A 21,479-nucleotide genomic window follows, 5' to 3' on the forward strand; every position below is an offset into this window, starting at 1 on the left:
GACTTTTTTGTGAAGCAAGCCCATAGGGAAAATCGTCTTGTGAAGCAGCTCAAAAACGGAAAACCCTTTCGTCTAGCGGGTTTTCCGTCTTGCGAGGCATTCGTCTTGCGGGGCACCACTGTAATCCAAATATTTTACATCTCCATTACATCCAAAATTCACCATTAAACTACAAGTGTTATCTAATTTGGCAGAATGAGAGCCCTCGCTGTCTGTCTCTAGACAGCAGTGACGCCCCAGTGACACATCTGGTTTTATATGCCTAATTGTTATTTTTGCATGGCAGCCTGGGGGAGGGGGGGGGTCAGGATCTGGACCATGGATGCATTTTTATCCTTTGTCCTCAAACATGACAAACCACACACACACACACACACACACACCTCCCCAGAGTTATATGCACTGGGTGGCAGCTTCCCTCAAGGTCTGCCTCTTCCCATATGAACCACACCAGACCCTGTGATCATCATCTGAGGCCCTTCTTCATGGGCCTTCTCCACGAGACATCCAGAGGGTGGCAACATGAGAAAGGGCCTTTTCTGCAGTGGCGCCCTGTTTGTGGAATGCCCTCTCCAGGCACCTTCATTATACACCTTTAGACGCCAGGCAAAAACGTTCTTCTTTAATCAGGCCTTTGGTTGATCTTATTGACATCCAATACCCTTTTAAAATGTAACGGGGAGGGAGTGGGATTATTGGGTTGTTTTTTGTTTTTATTATGTATTTTGTGTGTTTTTTTCATTGTGATTTTATGTTGTAACCGCCCTAAGACCTGTGGGTAAATGGTGGCATGCACACCAGTAAAGATTGCAAGAATGTATAAAACTGGGTCAAATGCATGTTGGAAATGCAAAAAAAAAGAAGGGACTTTTTACCATATGTGGTGGGAATGTAAAGAAATTAAAAATTTTGGGGAAATGATACATAATGAGTTGAAGAAAATGTTTAAATTAACATTTGTAAAAAAAAAACACAGAAGCATTTCTGTTAGGGATTGTAGGAAAAGACCTGCCAAGGAAAATAAATAACTTATTTATGTATGTGACAACGGCGGCAAGAGTCTTAATAGCACAAGGATGGAAGAATGAGGAACTCCCAACAAAAGAACAGTGGCAAGAAAAACTGATGGACTATGCGGAACTGGCAAAACTCACACACAAATTGCGAGACAAGGACAACTGTGGCTTTAAAGAAGAACTTTTTACAAATTACTTTAAAAAACAACAAAATGAACTGGACTCCTTGGCAGGTTTTGAATAAACATACACAAATTTATTATTGTTAACATTATAGATAGATAATTTAAAGATCTTTACAATTTTATAATATGAAGAATAACATATGTTGAAAAATCAGAGAGAGGAGCTGAGGGAAGTCTTGGGGGGGGAGGGAGGGTTTTTCTTGGGGAGGGGAAATGAAGATGATATGTTTTGATAATTTGTTATGTTGAAATTCTTAATAAAAATTATTTTTTTAAAAAAGGGTGGCACACAAATTAAAATAGTAATAATAATAATTCCCTCTCAAAGCGAAATGCCAAGGTCATGTGCCAACCACAGAGAAAGCACACTATGACATGCCAATGGGGGCTTACCTCCCACTGCATATAGCAGCTTGTGGTGTGTGTGTGAGAATTGTCAGGATCACAGCACATTGACAGAGGGTTGAAAACCCCTCACTGTATTCCTATTTCTCCCTGCACCACCTCCCACCAACACCCACCCACCCCAGCTACTTAAGGCAGGAAAATTAGACCAAGCTATGCATTTCATATAATGTGATTTGGCCCACCCGTGGGTGCATCCGGTGAGGCAACTCATTCAAAGGCACCCACTGCAGCCTTAGCATAATGGTTCAATACAGCCTAGACGCATTCGTTCATCCATATGTATTTGATAGTCTTTCTCTTTAAAGTGATCTGCACTGGAAGTTTAATAATCTAGAGAAAAGAATAATAGAATCATAGAACTGTAAAGGGTAAAGGTAAAGGGACCCCTGACCACTAGGTCCAATCGCGGATGACTCTGGGGTTGCGGCGCTCATCTCGCTTGGGAGCCGGCGTACAGCTTCCGGGTCATGTGGCCGGCATGACTAAGCTGCTTCTGGCGAACCAGAGCAGCACACGGAAACACAGTTTACCTTCCCGCCAGAGCAGTACCTATTTATCTACTTGCACTGGTGTGCTTTCGAACTGCTAGGTTGGCAGGAGCAGGGACCGAGCAACGGGAGCTCACCCCATCACAGGGATTCGAACCACCGACCTTCTGATCGGCAAGCGCTAGGCTCTGTGGTTTAACCCACAGTGCTGTAGAGCTTGTCATCTAGTCTAGCCCCCTGCTAGACTAGATTTCAAAGGCTGATGATTAACTGATGATTAAATGCCAACAAGATTCAGGTAGCTATTTTGATTTTATTGTAGGGTCATCATATTTCAAAAAGAACCAGGATATCACAAAGGTGTTTTTTTTTTATAAAAAAAAAAACCACGCCAGGACAAAGTGCCGCTTTTCAGAAATCCCCCCCGTACATCAATTCTGCCTTTGAAATCCCACATATATGGCACATCCAAAGCTTTTTGCATACAATATTTCTAAACTACTTCTGCCACTTTATAAATGCAATTAAAATCAACACAGACAGAATAAATGTACAGTATAATGTAGATCTGTGTTTTCTTTTCAAATACAAAACTATGAAATAGGTTTTTCAGTAGTATCATTTTTATTACGGAACCTGTTGATGAAAAGCGTCCAGCAAAAGCATTAAAAAGACTGAAATATTACAGTCTTCTTACAAAAAGCCCCTATTTTATTAAAACAATACTTATTATATTACTCTATTGGGGTGCAAGTTGAAATTATTGTTCAGATGATTTTCCATTTCAATCTATTTTTATAGGTTGGCAAAATGGGAAATCTGAATTCATAAAATCTTCACAACTGTTATAAAATTATAACAGCACACATGTACTGCAACAGTAGATAAGGATAATTTTAATTACTATTTCTGACACAGATTGTTATATTAAAATTGCCTGTTTCATGAGAGGAAGTTAATAAGCCAGACCTGTAAATAACTGTAAATTACAGTCAGGGAAAAAAATAATATTGCATCAAAAGACTGGTGGCGAGTAATACAAGTTTCATAAAATCATATCCAAAGAACCAATTAGAAGTTTAAGCAGCATTATTTTTTTCTGGCAGATGGTTATCTCAGAAACAACCTGTAAACAGAATTCGGTTAAAATCAACAGGTCTGAGGTTCATTTCGGTAGTTAAAACAACCATGGTTTGGTGATTAACAGCATCCCTGTAAGCTCTCCCATTTCCTGCTTATGAGTGGTTCTTTCCTCCAATTCCTGGTTTTCACCAACCAGTTTGCTGCGATACCCAGACTGATTGCAAGCTGCAATCAGTGCCTTGCCTCCGAGCCCTGACTTGAAACCACAGTTTGAAGTGGAATTGCAAACCATTATCTTCAGGCAAGGCATTAATCACAGCTCGCCAATTTGGTGATGTACCGAACCATGATTTGGAGTGCATGCTGGAACTGAGCCACCCGCACTCAAGAACTTGCAAGCTTTCAAACTTATATTCCAAGGAAACATAGCAAGTTCTTGATAAGACGGTAAGTAAATGATGGATCCCCTGAAATGATGCTTCCCTGAAAGAAAACTTATCCATCTTTTCAGCCATGGGAGAGTTTTGTGGGGTAGGGCTGATGCCTTCCCCCTACTGTCGCACTTTTCTGGTTGCCACCTGCTTAATTTCAGAAGAAAAAGAAGAAGAAGAAGAAGAGTTTGGATTTGATATCTCACCTTTCACTCCCTTTAAGGAGTCTCAAAGTGGCTCACATTCTCCTTTCCCTTCCTCCCCCACAACAAACACTCTGTGAGGTGAGTGGGGCTGAGAGACTTCAGAGAAGTGTGACTGGCCCAAGGTCACCAGGCAGCTGCATGTGGAGGAGCGGAGACGCGAACCCGGTTCCCCAGATTACGAGACTACCGCTCTTAACCACTACACCACACTGGCTCTCAATTTCAGAAGCGGTCTCGTATGGCGGTGGCTGAAAATGGGCATGCTGAAATGGAAGCACATAGCCAAACCCCAAAATATCAAAGCCAGCATTTGAATTGTGCCTGGAAACAAACTGGTGCTAACCTTTAAAGCCCTAAACGGCCTCGCCCCATATACCTGAAGCAGCGTCTCCACCCTCATCGTTCAGCCTGGACACTGAGGTCCAGCTCCGAGGGCCTTCTGGCGGTTCCCTCACTGTGAGAAGTGAGGTTACAGGGAACCAGGCATAGGGCCTTCTTAGTAGTGGCACCTGCCCTGTGGAACACGCTCCCATCAGATGTCAAGGAAATAAACAACTGTCTGACTTTTAGAAGACATCTGAAAGCAACCATGTTTAGGGAAGTTTTTAATGTTTTATGTTTTATCGTGTTTTTAGTATTCTGTTGGGAGTCGCCCTGAGTGGCTGGGGAAACCCAGCCAGATGGGAAGGGTATAAATAATATATTATTATTATTATTATTATTATTATTATTATTATTATTGGCATTAAAAAGATGCGTCACAAGCACCAGTTAAAACCTGACTTTAGCATTTCGAAGCAATAATGTTTAGGAACAATATTCAAAGGTAGCCCCATGTACATTAAACCATAATAACCTAACACGTATTTGAACAGAGGAGAGGGCTATTTCTATGTAAGAGGGGCCTCAGCTGGGATGCCAGCCTAAGCTGGTAAAAGGCACTGCATACCACAAAAGTCATTTAGGTATCCAGAGAAAGAACTGAATTCAACAGGGCAACTGAACTACTCCTCACCCTCATTAAGCCATTACTGACGCTGGACATCTGCTCTGCACCACCCAAATTAAGAGACATGGGTGCTGTGCATCCTTGGCAAACTGGCGGCAGTCCAAATTTTCCCTGGAGACTTTGAAAAATCCTCCTTTGTGTGCCTCCTCCTCGAGAGGTCCGGAGGGTGGCAACAAAGGAGAAGGGCCTTCCCTGCAGTGGCTCCCCGTCTGCGGAATGCTCTCCCCAGGGAAGTTTGCCTGGTGCCTTCATTATGCACCTTCCTTTTTAACCAGGCCTTTGGTTGATCTGATTGACATTCTATGCCCTTTTAAAATGTGGCTCTTTTGGGGGGTGTTATTGGGTTGTTGTTTTTATTTTGATTATATATATTGTGGTTTAATGTCAATCTTTTCTGTGAACCACCCTGAGACCTCTGGGTATAGGGCGGTATATAAATTCTAATAATAATAATAATAATATACAGACACAACACCCCTGTGCTGATATGATGTTTTGCCATTACTCAGCCGTAGTTCAGGGCCCAGCTGATGGGAGCCAAAGCTAAGGCATTCTTCACGGTGCCACTCATACCGTGGAATGCCTTGCCAAGCCAAGTGTTATCTGGTAGAGTTTTAGGCAGCTGGGCAAATACAGTGGTGCCCCGCAAGACGAATGCCTCGCAAGACGAAAAACTCGCAAGACGAAAGGGGTTTTTCGGTTTTGCGTTGCTTCGCTAGACGAATTTCCCTATGGGCTTGCTTCGCAAGACGAAAACGTCTTGCGCTTTTTTCTTAAAGCCGCTTGAAGAGGCGCAGTTGCGACGGACTGTGCTTCGCAAGACAAAAAACATCTCAAGACGAAAAGACTCGCAGAACGAATTATTTTCGTCTTGCGAGGCACCACTGTATGTGCTTGCTCGAAAAGAGCTGATTATTTTTATGTCTGCTCTTTGGCTGTGTTGAAATCATTACTGTGTGTTTTTGTGGGTTTTATTATTCAGCTTAACCGAAGAATTTGTTTACATGTGAAATATTGTTTTAATACTTGCCTTGACTTGCTAACTCCCTTGAGTTCTTGAAAAAATAAAACAGGCAAGATGTAAGCTTTAAATATAAATAAAAATGTAAATAAAAATTAAGAGACCGGGAGTGCCTGCTGACTGCTTCCCTGCCCTGGCCTTTCTGCAACATCTCCCTCCCTGCTTTCCCAGAAATACTTAGGGTTTTGTGAACCAGCCCAAACCACTGGTTTCACACCGAAGGACAGTTTACACCAGCAACTCTACAGTAAAGAGACAAAGAGAATTTGATCAAGAGAGAGTATGGACAGAGTGTTTGAGGATGAAGAATCACTTTGTGCAGTTGCTTCCAACACACCTGATATTGTATTAATTAATAAAAGATTGCACAATTTAGCCTCGTCTGCAGTTTTGAAATCCAAACATGCAAAGGTTACTTCCTTTTATAAACTCCTAAGAATTTGGGGGTGGGGAGGGGGGGAGTCTCTTTTCACCTGCAAAGTAATTGTACCCACCAATCTTTAGACACTTGACTCTCCCCAGGGATTTTAGACTAAACCTTTACTTACAACTGGAAAGATAGAAGTCAAAACACTTCTTATTTTGTCAAACTAATTGTACACTCATAACAAGAAGCCCGTGTGTCAACAATGTATATAACAGCAAGTATCTCAAAGGATAGAAAGCAGACTTAGCTTCGGAGAATATCTCTGAGCTCTTAAATGTATTCCCCCCCCCCTAGTATTTTACAATGCAACTCCCACCTGAAATAGCCTGGAAAAGGTCTTTCAAAACCCTGCAGCCTTTGAATGAACTGATCATCGTCCATTTTCAGGAGAAAAGAACATTGTGCAAGCACAAAGGCAGAAGAATTTAAGTCCATGTAAAGTCCTTTTTAGATACAAAAAGGTCGCCAACTTCACTCAGAAGCGCTACTGTGCATTAATGAAGCCTTCAGTGTTCAGAAACAAAAAGGGAGGCTGCATTAGGCTGCAATCCAATTGTATGTATTTGCTAGTAATAGCATACCTGCCTCTTTCTGTGCTTTCCATTCTCTGAACAGAGGGGGAAAGGAGGATAAGCCAAAGGGGGCTTTTAGAGGGCCATTCTACGCACTAAATTTTTTACCGGAGTGCATTAAAAAACAAGGAAAACTCTCAGCAAAAAACCCTCTTTATATAAAAGGTAATTACTGCGCATGGCTCCCAGCACTGAGTTTGTGACACTGAGTTTGTGAAAAAGCACACATGAGCAACAAAATGTTGAGGCAGGAAAGGAGCAACCCAGCTTTCCATTTTACTAGGGAGACTATAGCTATGAATCCACCCCAAATTAGGTCATTTTCTTTGGGCTTGTTGTGGTTGTGCATCGTAAACAGAAACAGGCCTCCCACCAAGTCGTCATAAATGTCATGAGTCTTACTTGTGGGAAAACACATTCTGACCCCAGAATCCTGCTCTTCCTTCTTTTACCTATAGCTCTTAGCACACAGGTAATGTGTTATGAGAGAGGGTTTTCCTCCCCCCTATCCTACCAGTCACTATTTTGCCTCCCAATTTCTTCACCTCTCCCAAGTCCCTCTCCCTTGTCCAGAAACGGATTTCTAAAATGAAGTCACACTTGGAGGATGGAGTCCCCGCCTTCACCCATCCCAGATGTTTGATGTTTGGAGTTTTATTTGGTCATTCCGTGTTGAAGGAAAATAACCATTCTTCCTTCAGGCTATATCAGAAGAATCTTTATTTGCATCAGCCACTACCCAAAGCAATGCAATGCAATAAAGTAAAATAAAATAAAATGTACCAAAGGTACAAGGTAAAAGCTTAATACACCATAGCAACAGCAAAGCCAAAAAGAGCTCAGTTGTCATACGCTTCAGTTCCTGAGCGCCAAAAACCCGGAAGTAAATGCTTCCATTTTTGAACGTTGTTCAGAACCCAAACATGCGACACGGCTTCCGCTGAGTGCAAGAAGCTCTTGCAACTAATGGGAAGCCGTGCCTCGGTTTTTGCTGAAATGGTTAAAATTACACAAACCACATGGAGATCAATTTTACACAACAGGAGCCTTCCAGACATACTAGCCATTGATTGTTCTGATGTTTCTTGGAGCGAAATTGCAGCGGTACGTCCCCCTGTGGCATGTCCCTGTTGTTTTGATGGTGATTGTGCTTTTTCTGTCAGCACCAATGATGGGATGTGTTTGGGCTGAGAAAGGTTCTGTGTTTGTACCCACACCACTTCTATTCTCTTTTCCACTAACCAAGCACATATCTTAGTAATGAGCAAGTGTTGTTGTTGTTTAGTCGTTTAGTCGTGTCCGACTCTTCGTGACCCCATGGACCAGAGCACGCCAGGCACTTCTGTCCTCCACTGCCTCCCGCAGTTTGATCAAACTCATGCTGGTAGCTTCAAGAACACTGTCCAACCATCTCATTCTCTGTCGTCCCCTTCTCCTTGTGCCCTCCATCTTTCCCAACACCAGGGTCTTTTCCAGGGAGTCTTCTCTTCTCATGAGGTGGCCAAAGTATTGGAGCCTCAGCTTCACGATCTGTCCTTCCAGTGAGCGCTCAGGGCTGATTTCCTTCAGAATGGAGAGGTTTGATCTTCTTGCAGTCCATGGGACTCTCAAGAGTCTCCTCCAGCACCATAATTCAAAAGCATCAATTCTTCGGCGATCAGCCTTCTTAATGGTCCAGCTCTCACTTCCATACATCACTACTGGGAAAACCATGGCTTTTACTATACAGACCTTTGTTGGCAAGGTGATGTCTCTGCTTTTTAAGATGTTGTCTAGGTTTGCCATCGCCTTTCTCCCAAGGAGCAGGCGTCTTTTAATTTCGTGACTGCTGTCACCATCTGCACTGATCATGGAGCCCAAGAAAGTAAAATCTCTCACTGCCTCCATTTCTTCCCCTTCTATTTGCCAGGAGGTGATGGGCCCAGTGGCCATGATCTTCGTTTTTTTGATGTTGAGCTTCAGACTCAAAAGCCCTTTCAGGTTACAATTATCATTTTGGTATTTAACACCTGGTTGCGGAATTCTGTTTAGACAACAGGAACTTTCTAAGAATCCCAAGCCAGAATTAAGATTGCTGGAAGAAATATCAACAACCTCAGATATGTAGATGACACAACCTTGATGGCAGAAAGTGAGGAGGAATTAAAGAACCTTTTAATGAGGCTGAAAGAGGAGAGCGCAAAATATGGGCTGAAGCCCAAAATAAAAAAAAACTAAGATCATGGCCACTGGTCCCATCACCTCCTGGCAAATAGAAGGGGAAGAAATGGAGGCAGTGAGAGATTTTACTTTCTTGGGCTCCATGATCACTGTAGATGGTGACAGCAGCCATGAAATTAAAAGACGTCTGCTTCTTGGGAGAAAAGCAATGACAAACCTAGACAGCATCTTAAAAAGCAGAGAATCACCTTGCCAACAAAGGTCCGTATAGTTAAAGCCATGGTTTTCCCAGTAGTGATGTATGGAAGTGAGAGCTGGACCATAAAGAAGGCTGATCGCCAAAGAATTGATGCTTTTGAATTATGGTGCTGGAGGAAACTCTTGAGAATCCAACAGACTGCAAGAAGATCAAACCTATCCATTCTGAAGGAAATCAGCCCTGAGTGCTCACTGGAAGGACAGATCCTGAAGCTGAGACTCCAATACTTTGGCCACCTGATGAGAAGAGAAGACTCCCTGGAAAAGACCCTGATGTCGGGAAAGATGGAGGGCACAAGGAGAAGGGGACAACAGAGGATGAGATGGTTGGACAGTGTTCTCGAAGCTACTAACATGAGTTTGACCAAACTGCGGGAGGCAGTGGAAGACAGGAGTGCCTGGCGTGCTCTGGTCCATGGGGTCACAAAGAGTCGGACACGACTAAACGACTAAAGAACAACAGCAACCTCCCATCAAAAGAGGTTGACTAGGGGTAGCGAAAATGTACAGGACTAGTTCAAATATTTGTTGCAGAAAGAAGGCACCTTTTACCATATGTGGTGGAACTGTAAAGTGATAAACGGATTTTGGGAAATGATATGAGTTGAAAAAAATATTTAAAATAGCCTTTGTTAAAAAACCAGAAGGCTTTTTGTTAGGAATTGCAGCTGCAGAGATTCCAAAAGAACCGAAAAGGCTATTTATGCACGCTACAACAACTGCAAGGATGTTGCTCGCTCAGAGTTGGAAAGACGATAAGATACCTATGAGGGCAGACTGGCAGACGAAACTATTGGACTATGCAGAGATGGCAAGACTAACTGGGAAAATCAGAAATCAGGAAGATCAAAACTTGAACAGAGAACAGGACAAATATAGATTGTATCTGAAAGACCACTGTAAACACTTGAACTCTTTGGCAGGTTTTAAATAACTCTTGGAATGAGACATAGACTTTGGATATAATGGAGGACTGCATATTGGATGTACCTATAATATGCAGTTGGAAAAGTTTTTAAATGAACCCACGGAGGGGAGAAGGGAAGTCATAGATTCAAAAGAATCATGTGTAAAACTTTAATATTTGCAAGACTATTTTTCTGTGGATGAATTTGCAAAACCAAAAAAAGAAAGAAAAGTTGATCAGGAGGTGGGGTACAAAATGGAAGCCACTCAAACCTCACACATCAAATGCCACACAGAACGCAGAAAACTAGGCAAAAGCGCTTTTCACATCATGGAAATGTTATGACTCCATTCTGGAGTTATGACCCTTCACTTTTTTGGGGGGGGGGGCAACTGAAGAAAAAGTGGCTGCCGTATTTGGAAAGAGCTGTGAAATGATGAATGAGATCGTGGCGAGGCATGCAGAAAAATTGGGGTGGGGAGCTGCTATGAATTGTACACACAGAAGGGCCATAACTGTTTCCCCACATGGGTTGTGTCCACAGTGAAAACTGATATGCCACTATATGTAAGGTCAGACTTTTATTCAGTTTGTGGGTAGGAATGGACAAGACGCATGACAGCAACTTGGCCTGCAGCTTTTTAGCCTTTTATATATCTGCATGTTGCTATAATTTCTGCTCCAACGTACCTTGTGTGTCGTCCCCCCGCCTGCAGAATACAGCACCTTTGCCTACAAACTAAATTCAATCTGCAATGATAAATAATGACTGCAAGCAAGCTGCTTGGGCATGGCAGAAACACAGATAATGAAACCGTTAAAATAGTCATAATAATTTCACTTCATTTTCGAGTCAACATTCAGAGAAAAGAGGATTAACACGTGCAAAAAATATATATTAAAAATGACTGGGGGCGTGGGGGGGGGGAGAGAGAAAGAACCACAACACTACAAAAGATTCCTGGAATGCTACCAACAGGATGCAGAATAACGATAAAGAAAATACTACAAATCCAGACTTTCTGGAGAGTGCTGGACCTCTATAATGCACTGATACACAAAGTAGACCATACCTGAGGTATGATTGAAATTTTCTTCCTCAAGTCATGAAGTCCTAGTTCTGATGTCAAATACTTATCAATCCAAATTCTTCCTTGGGGCTCAGCCAACCGGAAAAGAGCAGCTATTAAAGAGCTCTTTCCAGCTCCTGTTCTTCCCACAATTCCAACCTGAAAGGAAAAAAAACAGACGCACAAGAGCTAAGCCATGAACAGAGCATTTTTCTAAAGTGCTGTTCACAATTATCTTGCATATTTTAGTACTTGGTGGGCAAGATTGACAAGCCAGATAACAGAAGACAAGGCAGCAAAAAGAAGATCACTATAAATAAACATCGTTTTTAAACTGTGCCAGTAATACCTGAACATACTTGAGCTACTGCCATACAATGCCAAAGCAATATGGATAAAACAAAAGCATTTCCATTAATAATATCTGCCATCTACTTCATTTATTAAGATTCCCGCCCTTTCCCTTAAGGCATAACTGTCTTGTCTCAGCTGTTAAAATTGATCTTAAATTTTAATGCAATTTTTTATTTGTTTCTAAATTTATTGTTGCCTGCCCTAACCCTTCAGGGATGGGGTGGCTTATAAAACATTATTAACATTTTCTTTGGGATAAAGGAATAGCATTTCCTTTCTCTAATCTAACCTCAGAGCAAGTCTCATGGGTAGGTCACTGGCTTTTCCATTATAAAAAGGGGAAATGGAGACAACAAAAATATTAACCCAAGACCTCTGAATCAGAATATGAGGTCAGTTGTTTGAAGTACAAAGTCCATGGCACGAGCTAGACCCTCTCAGAGGTCCAGAGTGGCTTCTCACCATTATATATACACACACACACACACACACACACAATATATAAAACCGTGACACACACAAAAACAAAATAATTCACCTAAAAAAGAGCAGATATGTGTGAGTGGGTGGTTTGTTTATAACATCGGCTGATCTGAGAGGACATGTTCACCGCAGTCTAATATTGTGCCATCAGAAAAGACACTGTATATATATATATTTATTAACTCTTTAATATGACAGAATCTATAACAACAAAAATCTTTTAGCAGGCAGAATGGACAGATCAGCAGCACTGGAGTGATGCTGGCATCACTGTCTGGGCAGAGCCTGGCAGAGCTGTTCTAGACTGGGTGAAGGGGCACCATCCATTCTCCCCCAGTGTGAGAGTTTGGTTTTTTTGATTAAGCCCACTTCTAGAGTCTAAAATTACCTTAAGGCACCAATGCCTTGACTTGGGGCAACTAATTCTGCCTTCCTCTCTGCACTAAACGTTTGCATGCAGGGTGGCTGCACAAGGCACTGCTCTGGGTTTATCTCCTTCCAGTTGGAAGTATTCAGAAATACATATATGCCAAAGTGTGCTACAATAAGCCGGTCATTTGTTCTCCTCCTGGAATTGAACCGTGGGAGAACTCCAACAGGCCTCGGACCCTGAACCACTCTCGACTGCACCTTTCACCCTCCAAAAGAAGGAGACACTGAATGTACTTGGCTGTGTAGTCTCAACCATGTGAGACAAAGAGCTTTTTAAAACAATTATTTTGCTGCTCTTTCAATTTTGCTGCTGGAAAGCAAAGCAGATACTTTGAAATGTGCACAAACGTCTGAAAAATAGCTTGATCCCTCCAGCTTTGATTTTCACAAGGAGCAGAAAGACGGAGGTGCTATGACTTCCGAAAGAGCGTGACTTCCTTCAGAAGCAAATATCAGGATAAGAAAGCTGAATGATAATAATTTTTAAAAGGGAAGAGCAAGGAAACAAAACTGTGCAGAGTTCGGTATTAGAACAAAAGAGTTCAAGTGTTTCCTCTGATGTCACTGATGTGCAGAAGTGCATTAGCAGCATGAAAGCATTTTATAAACATTGGTACTTAAAATAAAACTGCAGCTGCTATGCTCATTGTCAACAATTCCTCTTTCAGGCTGGCATCCAATGAAAAAGAAGGCATTGAGCAATGTCGGGGGGAAATGCTTTGTCGTATGGGGTGAAGTGAGCTGCTAACAGCAACAGGGGATTTAGGTCTCTTACACCGGCTTGCTTTACACCAGCGTCTTGTGCACTGGATCACTCCCAAAGTTAGATTAGGGAGGGAAAGGAATAGGAGATGAGCTTGACAACAAGAATCTCTCCCAGTTCCCCATCATGATAAGGCAGTCTGTAGGAAAGGCTTTGGAGAAGGTACAAGTGAGAAAGGAAAACAATCTATAGTTTGCAAAGGGTGCCACTATTGCAATGCTGCCCTTGAGATCTATTTCTTGGTGCCAGCAATGCCTCTGCAGGCCTGCCCGTGCCCCACTGCTTCCTTGGGCATGAGTTGGTGAGGGTGGCTAACTCTGTCTCACTCTTCTAGCATTATGTGCTTTCCAAGTCTAGGATTGATTCTACTGGAGCCGAATGTTGGAGAGAGATGGTGTGAAAAAACATTTGCTCAAAAATCTGAATGCACCCTTGGGCCTTAAAAAAAAGAAAGAAAGAGTTTGGATTTGATATCCCGCTTTATCACTACCCTAAGGAGTCTCAAAGCGGCTAACAATCTCCTTTCCCTTCCTCCCCCACAACAAACACTCTGTGAAGTGAGTGGGGCTGAGAGACTTCAGCTGCATGTGGAGGAGCGGGGAATCGAACCCGGTTCACCAGATTACGAGTCCACTGCTCTTAACCACTACACCACACTGGCTCTCAGTGTGGCAACTCCTGATAATATTACTGCTATGCCCTATTAATAATAAAAATAATAAAAATAATAGCAAGCATAATGATAATGATAATAATTGACTGCATCTCTTCTTTATGATGGCAAAGAAACAATAACCCTCTTCTTTTAGCAATGAAAACGTAAAAGAAAACCAAGCAGACCAAGAAATGCAGGCAGCACTGAGCCACTGCCTAAGCAACAAATTCTCTCTCTTATTTCTCATCCTTTATTTTGTTTGTTTCTTCCCGTGAAATGCAAATCTTCTTATCCGCTATTAGAATGGCTTATTACCCCGGCAAGTGAGCTGGGCCCAAAGGCAAGTTGGAGTATGAAAGAGATAAACAGACGCACTGCATAAAAACCTCAAGAGCTTCGACTCCCACCCAGCTTGTTCCCATGAAGTCATCTCTCTGCAAATAAAAGACAAGCTGGAAAATTTTTTCGTAAGGAAAATCATTCTTTTTCAGAAATCAATTGGGAGTTAGGGGGATGAGAAAGCATTTTAGATATGCAGGAATATGTGGTCACCAGAGGTGCCCAATGGGGCATCTAATATAATCCACAATCCGGAAAAAAGGTTATCTTACCCCTAAAAATCCCCACTATGAGATGTTTAACCAAGCTGTTTTTGAATTATTTCCAATGAATGGGAATCCATAAGCTCCCTATTCAATTACTGAACTGCTCTTAAGTCTCTATTGCTCTACTTTCCTGAACTTAAAACCCACTGCTCCTTGTCTGTCCCCAGCAAAAAGAGATGCATAAGTGATAGTCCTCTAGTCTGGCATGTGCCCCCCCCCCCAAAAAAAAACCCTTATATAATAGCACAAGAGAAAACTGGTAGATCTGCCTTCGGCTTACAATACTCTTAATTTGTATCCAGTAAAAGATGAGGCTTTTTCTACTGATGCACGGGGTCTTTTCGGGATTTCCTTTACTTTCTTGGGCTCCATGATCACTGCAGATGGTGACAGCAGCCGCAAAATTAAAAGACGCCTGCTTCTTGGGAGAAAAGCAATGACAAACCTAGACAGCATCTTAAAAAGCAGAGACATCACCTTGCCAACAAAGGTCCGTATAGTTAAAGCCATGGTTTTCCCAGTAGTGATGTGTGGAAGTGAGAGCTGGACCATAAAGAAGGCTGATCGCCAAAGAATTGATGCTTTTGAATTATGGTGCTGGAGGAGACTCTTGAGAATCCAACAGACTGCAAGAAGATCAAACCTATCCATTCTGAAAGAAATCAGCCCTGAGTGCTCACTGGAAGGACAGATCCTGAAGCTGAGGCTCCAATACTTTGGCCACCTCATGAAAAGAGAAGACTCCCTGGAAAAGACCCTGACGTTGGGAAAGATGGAGGGCACAAGGAGAAGGGGACGACAGAGGATGAGATGGTTGGACAGTGTTCTCGAAGCTACCAACATGAGTTTGACCAAACTGCGGGAGGCAGTGGAAGACAGGAGTGCCTGGCGTGCTCTGCTCCATGGGGTCACGAAGGGTCAGACACGACTAAACAACAAGTAGTCCCATAGATGGGTGCAGACCCCAAAGTCCCCTGAAAATCAAGGGCCTTCCAGAGCAGCAGTGATGCACAAAGTCTGTTGTCAACTGGTAAAATTAGCCACTCTCATAAGGAGAGAATTAGAGTCTTGGGGAAGAAAGTATCACATTGAGTGAAACTTTCACTTAGAAGGGACCCATTTCTTGGGGGGGATGAATGTCTATCTAGGAAGCTTTCCCCATAAGTTCCACCCATATGGCCCACAGTGTGTAGGGAAAGAAGCTGGATCCCAACATTTGTAGGGTCACAGGTTCACAATGCCCGGATTACATGACTTTCAAGATCCATTTTACCTGGGTGACCAAAAACCAAAAAAATGTACCTTTTCTTTTGACTTCACTACAGCAGACAAATGTCTCAGTACCAAAGGACCATCTATGGTGTAAGCAAAGTTCACATTTTCAAACACAACAACACCTTCGCTTGGCCAGTCTGGTGGTGGGTGCTTGTTTGTCTCCCAAGGTGCTTCCTTGTCAAGTTCTGTATATTCCAGGACTCTTTCTACTGATATCATCTGGAACAAAGCAACAAATCCAGATGCGCGTCAACAACCCTGTCTGCAATTACAGAAGCTGATTCAATGAATTAATTTTCTAGTCACCAGGATTGGATTCTCAAATCCACAACTTCTCTCGCAACCTGAATGCTTTGGTTTCCACCACCCACTCCTTCCTCCATAATTGTACCAGTCAGTGCCAGTGTTTCTACCACTAAGGGCAGAAAATGATGGTTTATACAGTTTCCAAAAGACTTTTGCCACTTCTCTTGACAACTGTTTCCAAATTCCTTAAATGGATGAAACAATGATGCTGTGATCCCCTAAGGTGAGAATTACCTTTTAACATCTATCAAATCCTCAGGCCTCAGAGGACTGTTCTTCAGTTCCATTTTACAGATATCTAACCATGGCAGGTAAATTCCAAAGACCTGACACATTCTGATGTATCGGCACCTAAACTTCAACCTTAACCTATTTCTCCTTGGTCTGAATTTGTCTGTTTGTTTGTTTATTAAATATATATCCCATCTTTCCTCCCCAAAGGTGCCAAGGGCTCAGTTTTCTGATTCCCACTCTACATCATGATGGCTTATATTCTACACAGCCATAAGTCACTCTCTTTAGCAGCCTAACCATTTTGCATTATATTACTGCAATTTATAAACTAGAAATTCAAACTATAAGCCTGCTTTATCAATATCAGCAACTACAGGAGTAATTTTAACATTATTTTTTCCAGCTTGCATACTTCAAGCAATTATTATGTTACTAAACAAGCAATTATTGTGTTACTATGCAAAACTCAAAAAGCATGTATTATAGTGTATAATACTGCAATGCCCAAGCAACACAAAAAGTATTTTAAAGGCTTCCAATTGGAACTAATGGATATTACCAGGTTCTCGACTTCAGCGCTTTGCCGAACTCCCCACTGAAATGTTCCCATGAGCGTGATCGAGTAGGACAAAGCTAAACCAACCTGCCCCGCATCTAGAGCTATACCGAGGAAAAAAGAAGGAAAGTTTCAAAACTTTTATACAAACTTTTTAATTTAATATGCACAACTTGCATACTTAACATACAGAATAAGAGAACAAGAAGAACATGCATTTAAAGAAGATTAGAAAACGTTTATGGAAAATAATTGTGTACAACTGAAAACGCTGTTAGCATTCAGGTAAATTCAACAGTGTAAATAATTTTTGATGGATGTAATAATGGAAAACCGATTGGTATAGTTTTTGTAAAATATGCAGGGATATAAGATATGCAAAATGAACCATGGGGAGGAAAAGAAGCAAAGTCATTGATATTCTAAGTATGTAAAATGTTTATCTGAGATTGTAAAGCAGAAAATTTAATAAAAATCTTATTAAATAAGAAAGAAACTTAAAATCTATCATCACATGAGACATGTTGGTAGGGTCTTCACTTGTAATGCCACAAAGTGATAACACTTTTGAACACAGATGTCCCATTACAAATGTCTGACTTTCGGGCAGAGAATAATTCACTCAGCTGTTAGCTTTAGCACAATTAGAGGAAAATGATAACACAAATCAAGTTGTGGAAGAGTAGTTGCTACTCCAGCGAATATACTCACTATGAGCAAGGAGCAAAGAAGCAAAGGCAACCACAACCACAAAGATGGCACAGATGGCGTCCAGGCGTACGGCAAACCATCGAGAGGTCGTCAAAAATAAGAACCAAGCCTCTAAAAAAGAAAGAAGAAAATAAAAAAGGAGGGGGAATGTTTATGTCAAAGGCCAAGTCATACTCTGAAGAACAGTTAAGCCTGAGAAACTTCAGGACCACACTGAGACCAGTGGGGCATCTTTAGCCGGGAAGTCTTTTGTGTTATGAGTCTACCAGTACAATACATTTCTCTGTTTGTTACCAGACAGAATATTCCAATTTGGTTGTCCAGGCAAATTATAAAATTCTGAATAGCAACTTTCCTTGAAGTAATAAAGGATGATCTGCAAGTGCGAGAATTTTGGCACAAGCTGACCTGATCTGCTCCTCTCAGACCAATGTGAATTCCACAAATCTCCAATTTCTGCAGTGCAGTTCTTGGTTAAAAAAAAAACTTATCAAAATGCATTCTAAAGTGCATATTTTTAGATAAATACTTTCAAAAATGACGTACAGTGGTACCTCTGGTTAAGAACTTAATTCGTTCTGTAGGTCCGTTCTTAACCTGAAACCGTTCTTAACCTGAGGTTCCACTTTAGCTAATGGGGCCTCCCGCTGCCGCCAGAGCGATTTCTGTTCTCATCCTGAAGTATAGTTCTTACCCCGCGGAACTACTTCTGGGTTAGCGGAGTCTGTAACCTGAAGCGTTTGTAACCCGAGGTACCACTGTGTTTTAATACATATTAAAATGTACGTTTTTGTGCAGATGGTACTTGTAGACTAACACGGCAATGGGATGGAACAGACTTACGAATGAACACATTCGGAAGAGTCAGGGGCCAGAAATCCCGAAATCCCTCCCTACCTGCAACACAATATTGCAGTATATCCCAAACCCCTAAGAGCAGCGCTCCTGTTGAGGGCTTCAGCCAATCTGGAAAAGGATCCTTGCAAGGAGTGGGAAAGGAATAAAGGGCAGTTGATAGACTCCAACTCCCATCAGCCTTAGCTGTTATTGGTCAAGGATGATGGGAGTTGTAGTCCAACAAAAGCTGAAGAGAAACAGGTTCCCTCATGCTTGTGCTAGAGGGTTGTCAGTCTCAAAGTAAGAATTTAATAGCTGGGTAGCTATAAAATTCTTACTCTTCACCTGCATCTTGAGTATTACAGCTCAGCAGAAGCTTTGCGACTCAATTCCACCGAACTGCAAAATGTTTATTTTATTTTATTTTTTTCAAACCTGTGTGAAGATCTTGATGAGCATCAAATAATTCTTGGAATCTTTGCTCTGCTTTGAAAGCACGAATAGTCCAAAGTCCCTGGAGCGATGATGACAAATGAGAGAACACGGGGCTTCGAGCTGCAAGATGAGGGGTTAAATGATACCATCATTCTCAACTAAGAGTACTATCTGAATAAATGTATGGTATTTATTACTCAGTTATATAAAAGAGAGAGAAAGAGGGTTTTCCTCCAAGGTTATGTTAACCATGCTTATCACTGATAAAGTATTCTGTGATTCAGAATTCTCAAGAACGGACTACTTTAATTTTTACCAAGTCACATAATTGTGAAACTTATTGGGTTACATCTTACCAGTGAGAATGTGATACTGTTTAGTACATGGGTAACACAGCCTCCAGTCAGAGAAACCTGGGTGGGCTGCTGATTAGTTGGGTGTACCCACTTACTTTACAAGATAGAAGCAGAAGTAGCATCAGGAGGACATCCCAAGAGCATCTTTAGCAGTAAAGATGAGAACACAGAGCGTGAAGAAGCCATGTCAATGGACCAGTGAGGAGAACTCAACCCAAGCTCAAGGCAACTTCAGGGTTTGTGCCAAGTGCATCCATCTTGGCACCCCAACTTTACATGTGCTTCAATGGCAAGGGTCATCAAATTTAGGAGTGGCTTTGATGGCCACCCCTGACCTTGCACCGTACCTTATACACGCTGTGGTCTAAACCACTGAGCCTCTTGGGCTTGCCGATCAGAAGCATGGTGGTTTGAATCCACACAATGGGATGAGCTGCTGTTGCTCTGTCCCAGCTTCTGCCAACCTAACAGTTCGAAAGCACACCAGTGAAAGTAGATAAATAGATACCGCTGCAGCGGGAAGATAAACAGTGTTTCCATGAGCTCTGGCTTACGTCACAGTGTTCTGTTGCACCAGAAGAGGTTTAGTCATGCTGGCCACATGACCCAGAAAGCTGTCTGTGGACAAACGCCGGCTTCTTTGGCTGAAAGCAAGATGAGCGCCGCAACCCCATAGTTGCCTTTGGCTGGACTTAACTGTCCAGGGGTCCTTTAGCTTTTTACCTTACACAGGTACTGTTAAGTGCCGCATTATATCTGAGCTTTCGCACAACATAAAAGGCACTTCTGAAACTTCAGTGAAATATGGTGCAAGCTTAGCACTCATTTGCATGTTTTTTGTTCCCAGGGGGAAAAAAACTTCTTGAAAATAATATTAAAATGAGTGCCAAACCTGTACCACTACAGTTCCGGAAGTGGCTTTTACCTTGCGTGAAAGCTCAAATATAACAGTAAGGGAAACATCATGAAAATGGAATAAGAGGTGTGAATCCAGCCATACTTAGAAGACCCAGTAGTGGTGGTGTTGTTTGTTCTGGGCCTAGAAGCAGAATGTTACATGACCTATTTAATAGCTGTCGCAACAACACAGAGACAAGTGAACAAGAAGCATTTGAAAATCATCATCAAGGCACTCCTTAGTTTTCCCCAAAAAAGGAAGGGGAGAGAAACCAATACTGTCCTTATGTATGGGAAAAACTTTTAAGCCTCTTGCACTCTTAAATGATGCCTAAATCAGCTGATGGACTACATGGAATTGGCGGAAATGACTGGCAGAATCCGAGACCAGGGAGAAGAGTTGGTGGAAGAAGATTGGAAAAAATGTAAAGTATATTTACAGAAATATTGCAAAATTAATGAATGTTAGAAGGATGCTGGAACGAAGTTATATGGCTTTAGCAGAAATGTTATAAAGAATTAAGTAAAAATAGATTGTTAATGGACCAAAGTGGAAAATTTAAGGTTAGAATGTCTTAAGTTAAATTTTAGAACGAAAATTGAGAAAGATGGAAAGGACTTGCTGAAATAGCTAATTGAACTAGAATACAAAAAAGGGAGGTGTGAGGAGGTCGATGAAACAAGTATATGAAAGGTAAAGACATGGAAAGGCTGGATGTGTTTTTAAATGTTTTTTTTTCTGTTTTTTCGTTGTTTTATTGTTTTGTTTTTTGTTTTTGTTGTTGCTGTTTGATGTATTGTAAGGTATTGTTTTGTTTAATTTTCTATTGTTCTTTTTCTCTTTCTGTAACTTTCAAACTCCTAATAAATATCATTTTAAAAAAAAATTAAATGATGCCTAAATCTTTTAAAAACAAGCCATATCAATAATACATACTTGTAGATTCCAAACGTTTAATGTCTCTCGATGTATCCAAGAAATACCGTCGAAGAAAGATAAAAAGAATGAAGAGTGGAATCAAAGGGACGAGAATCCATGGAATCACTCCAATTGCCACTGCCACCACGCCACATATCTGAAGCAAAGTCTGCAACAACCAAATCACAAAAGGAGCCCAGTTATTTTCTCAACCTCAAAGTCTTTATTATAATATAAAAAATACCGTACTCCTGCTTTTTTTAAACAAACAAACAAACAAAAGAAATCCTAAGGAACTTATGAGGCCTTCCACAAACATACGTGCTCCCATTGGGCAACAAAATTGAGCCAGACAAAATTTCCAAACGTTACAACACTGTGGAATATTTTAGGCCTTTAAAATTTCCAATTCCCCATCAA

The 21,479-nt window shown here is 41.6% G+C and overlaps 1 protein-coding gene across 1 annotated transcript in view; it reads right to left on the minus strand.

Moving 5' to 3' along the window:
• ABCC4 (ATP binding cassette subfamily C member 4 (PEL blood group)) overlaps positions 1-21,479 on the minus strand; it is a 153,355-nt gene that overhangs the window by 29,572 nt on the left and 102,304 nt on the right. The window contains exons 21-26 of the mRNA XM_082218548.1: positions 21,078-21,228; positions 18,888-19,007; positions 17,616-17,726; positions 16,908-17,008; positions 15,836-16,027; positions 11,245-11,400 (exon numbers count right to left, since the gene is read on the minus strand). Coding sequence (XP_082074674.1) covers positions 11,245-11,400; positions 15,836-16,027; positions 16,908-17,008; positions 17,616-17,726; positions 18,888-19,007; positions 21,078-21,228 — 831 coding nt within the window. The remainder of the gene's footprint in view (positions 1-11,244; positions 11,401-15,835; positions 16,028-16,907; positions 17,009-17,615; positions 17,727-18,887; positions 19,008-21,077; positions 21,229-21,479) is intronic.

This window comes from Podarcis vaucheri (assembly GCF_965113315.1).
Source record: "Podarcis vaucheri genome assembly, chromosome: 4".
NCBI classification, from domain to species: domain Eukaryota; kingdom Metazoa; phylum Chordata; class Lepidosauria; order Squamata; family Lacertidae; genus Podarcis; species Podarcis vaucheri.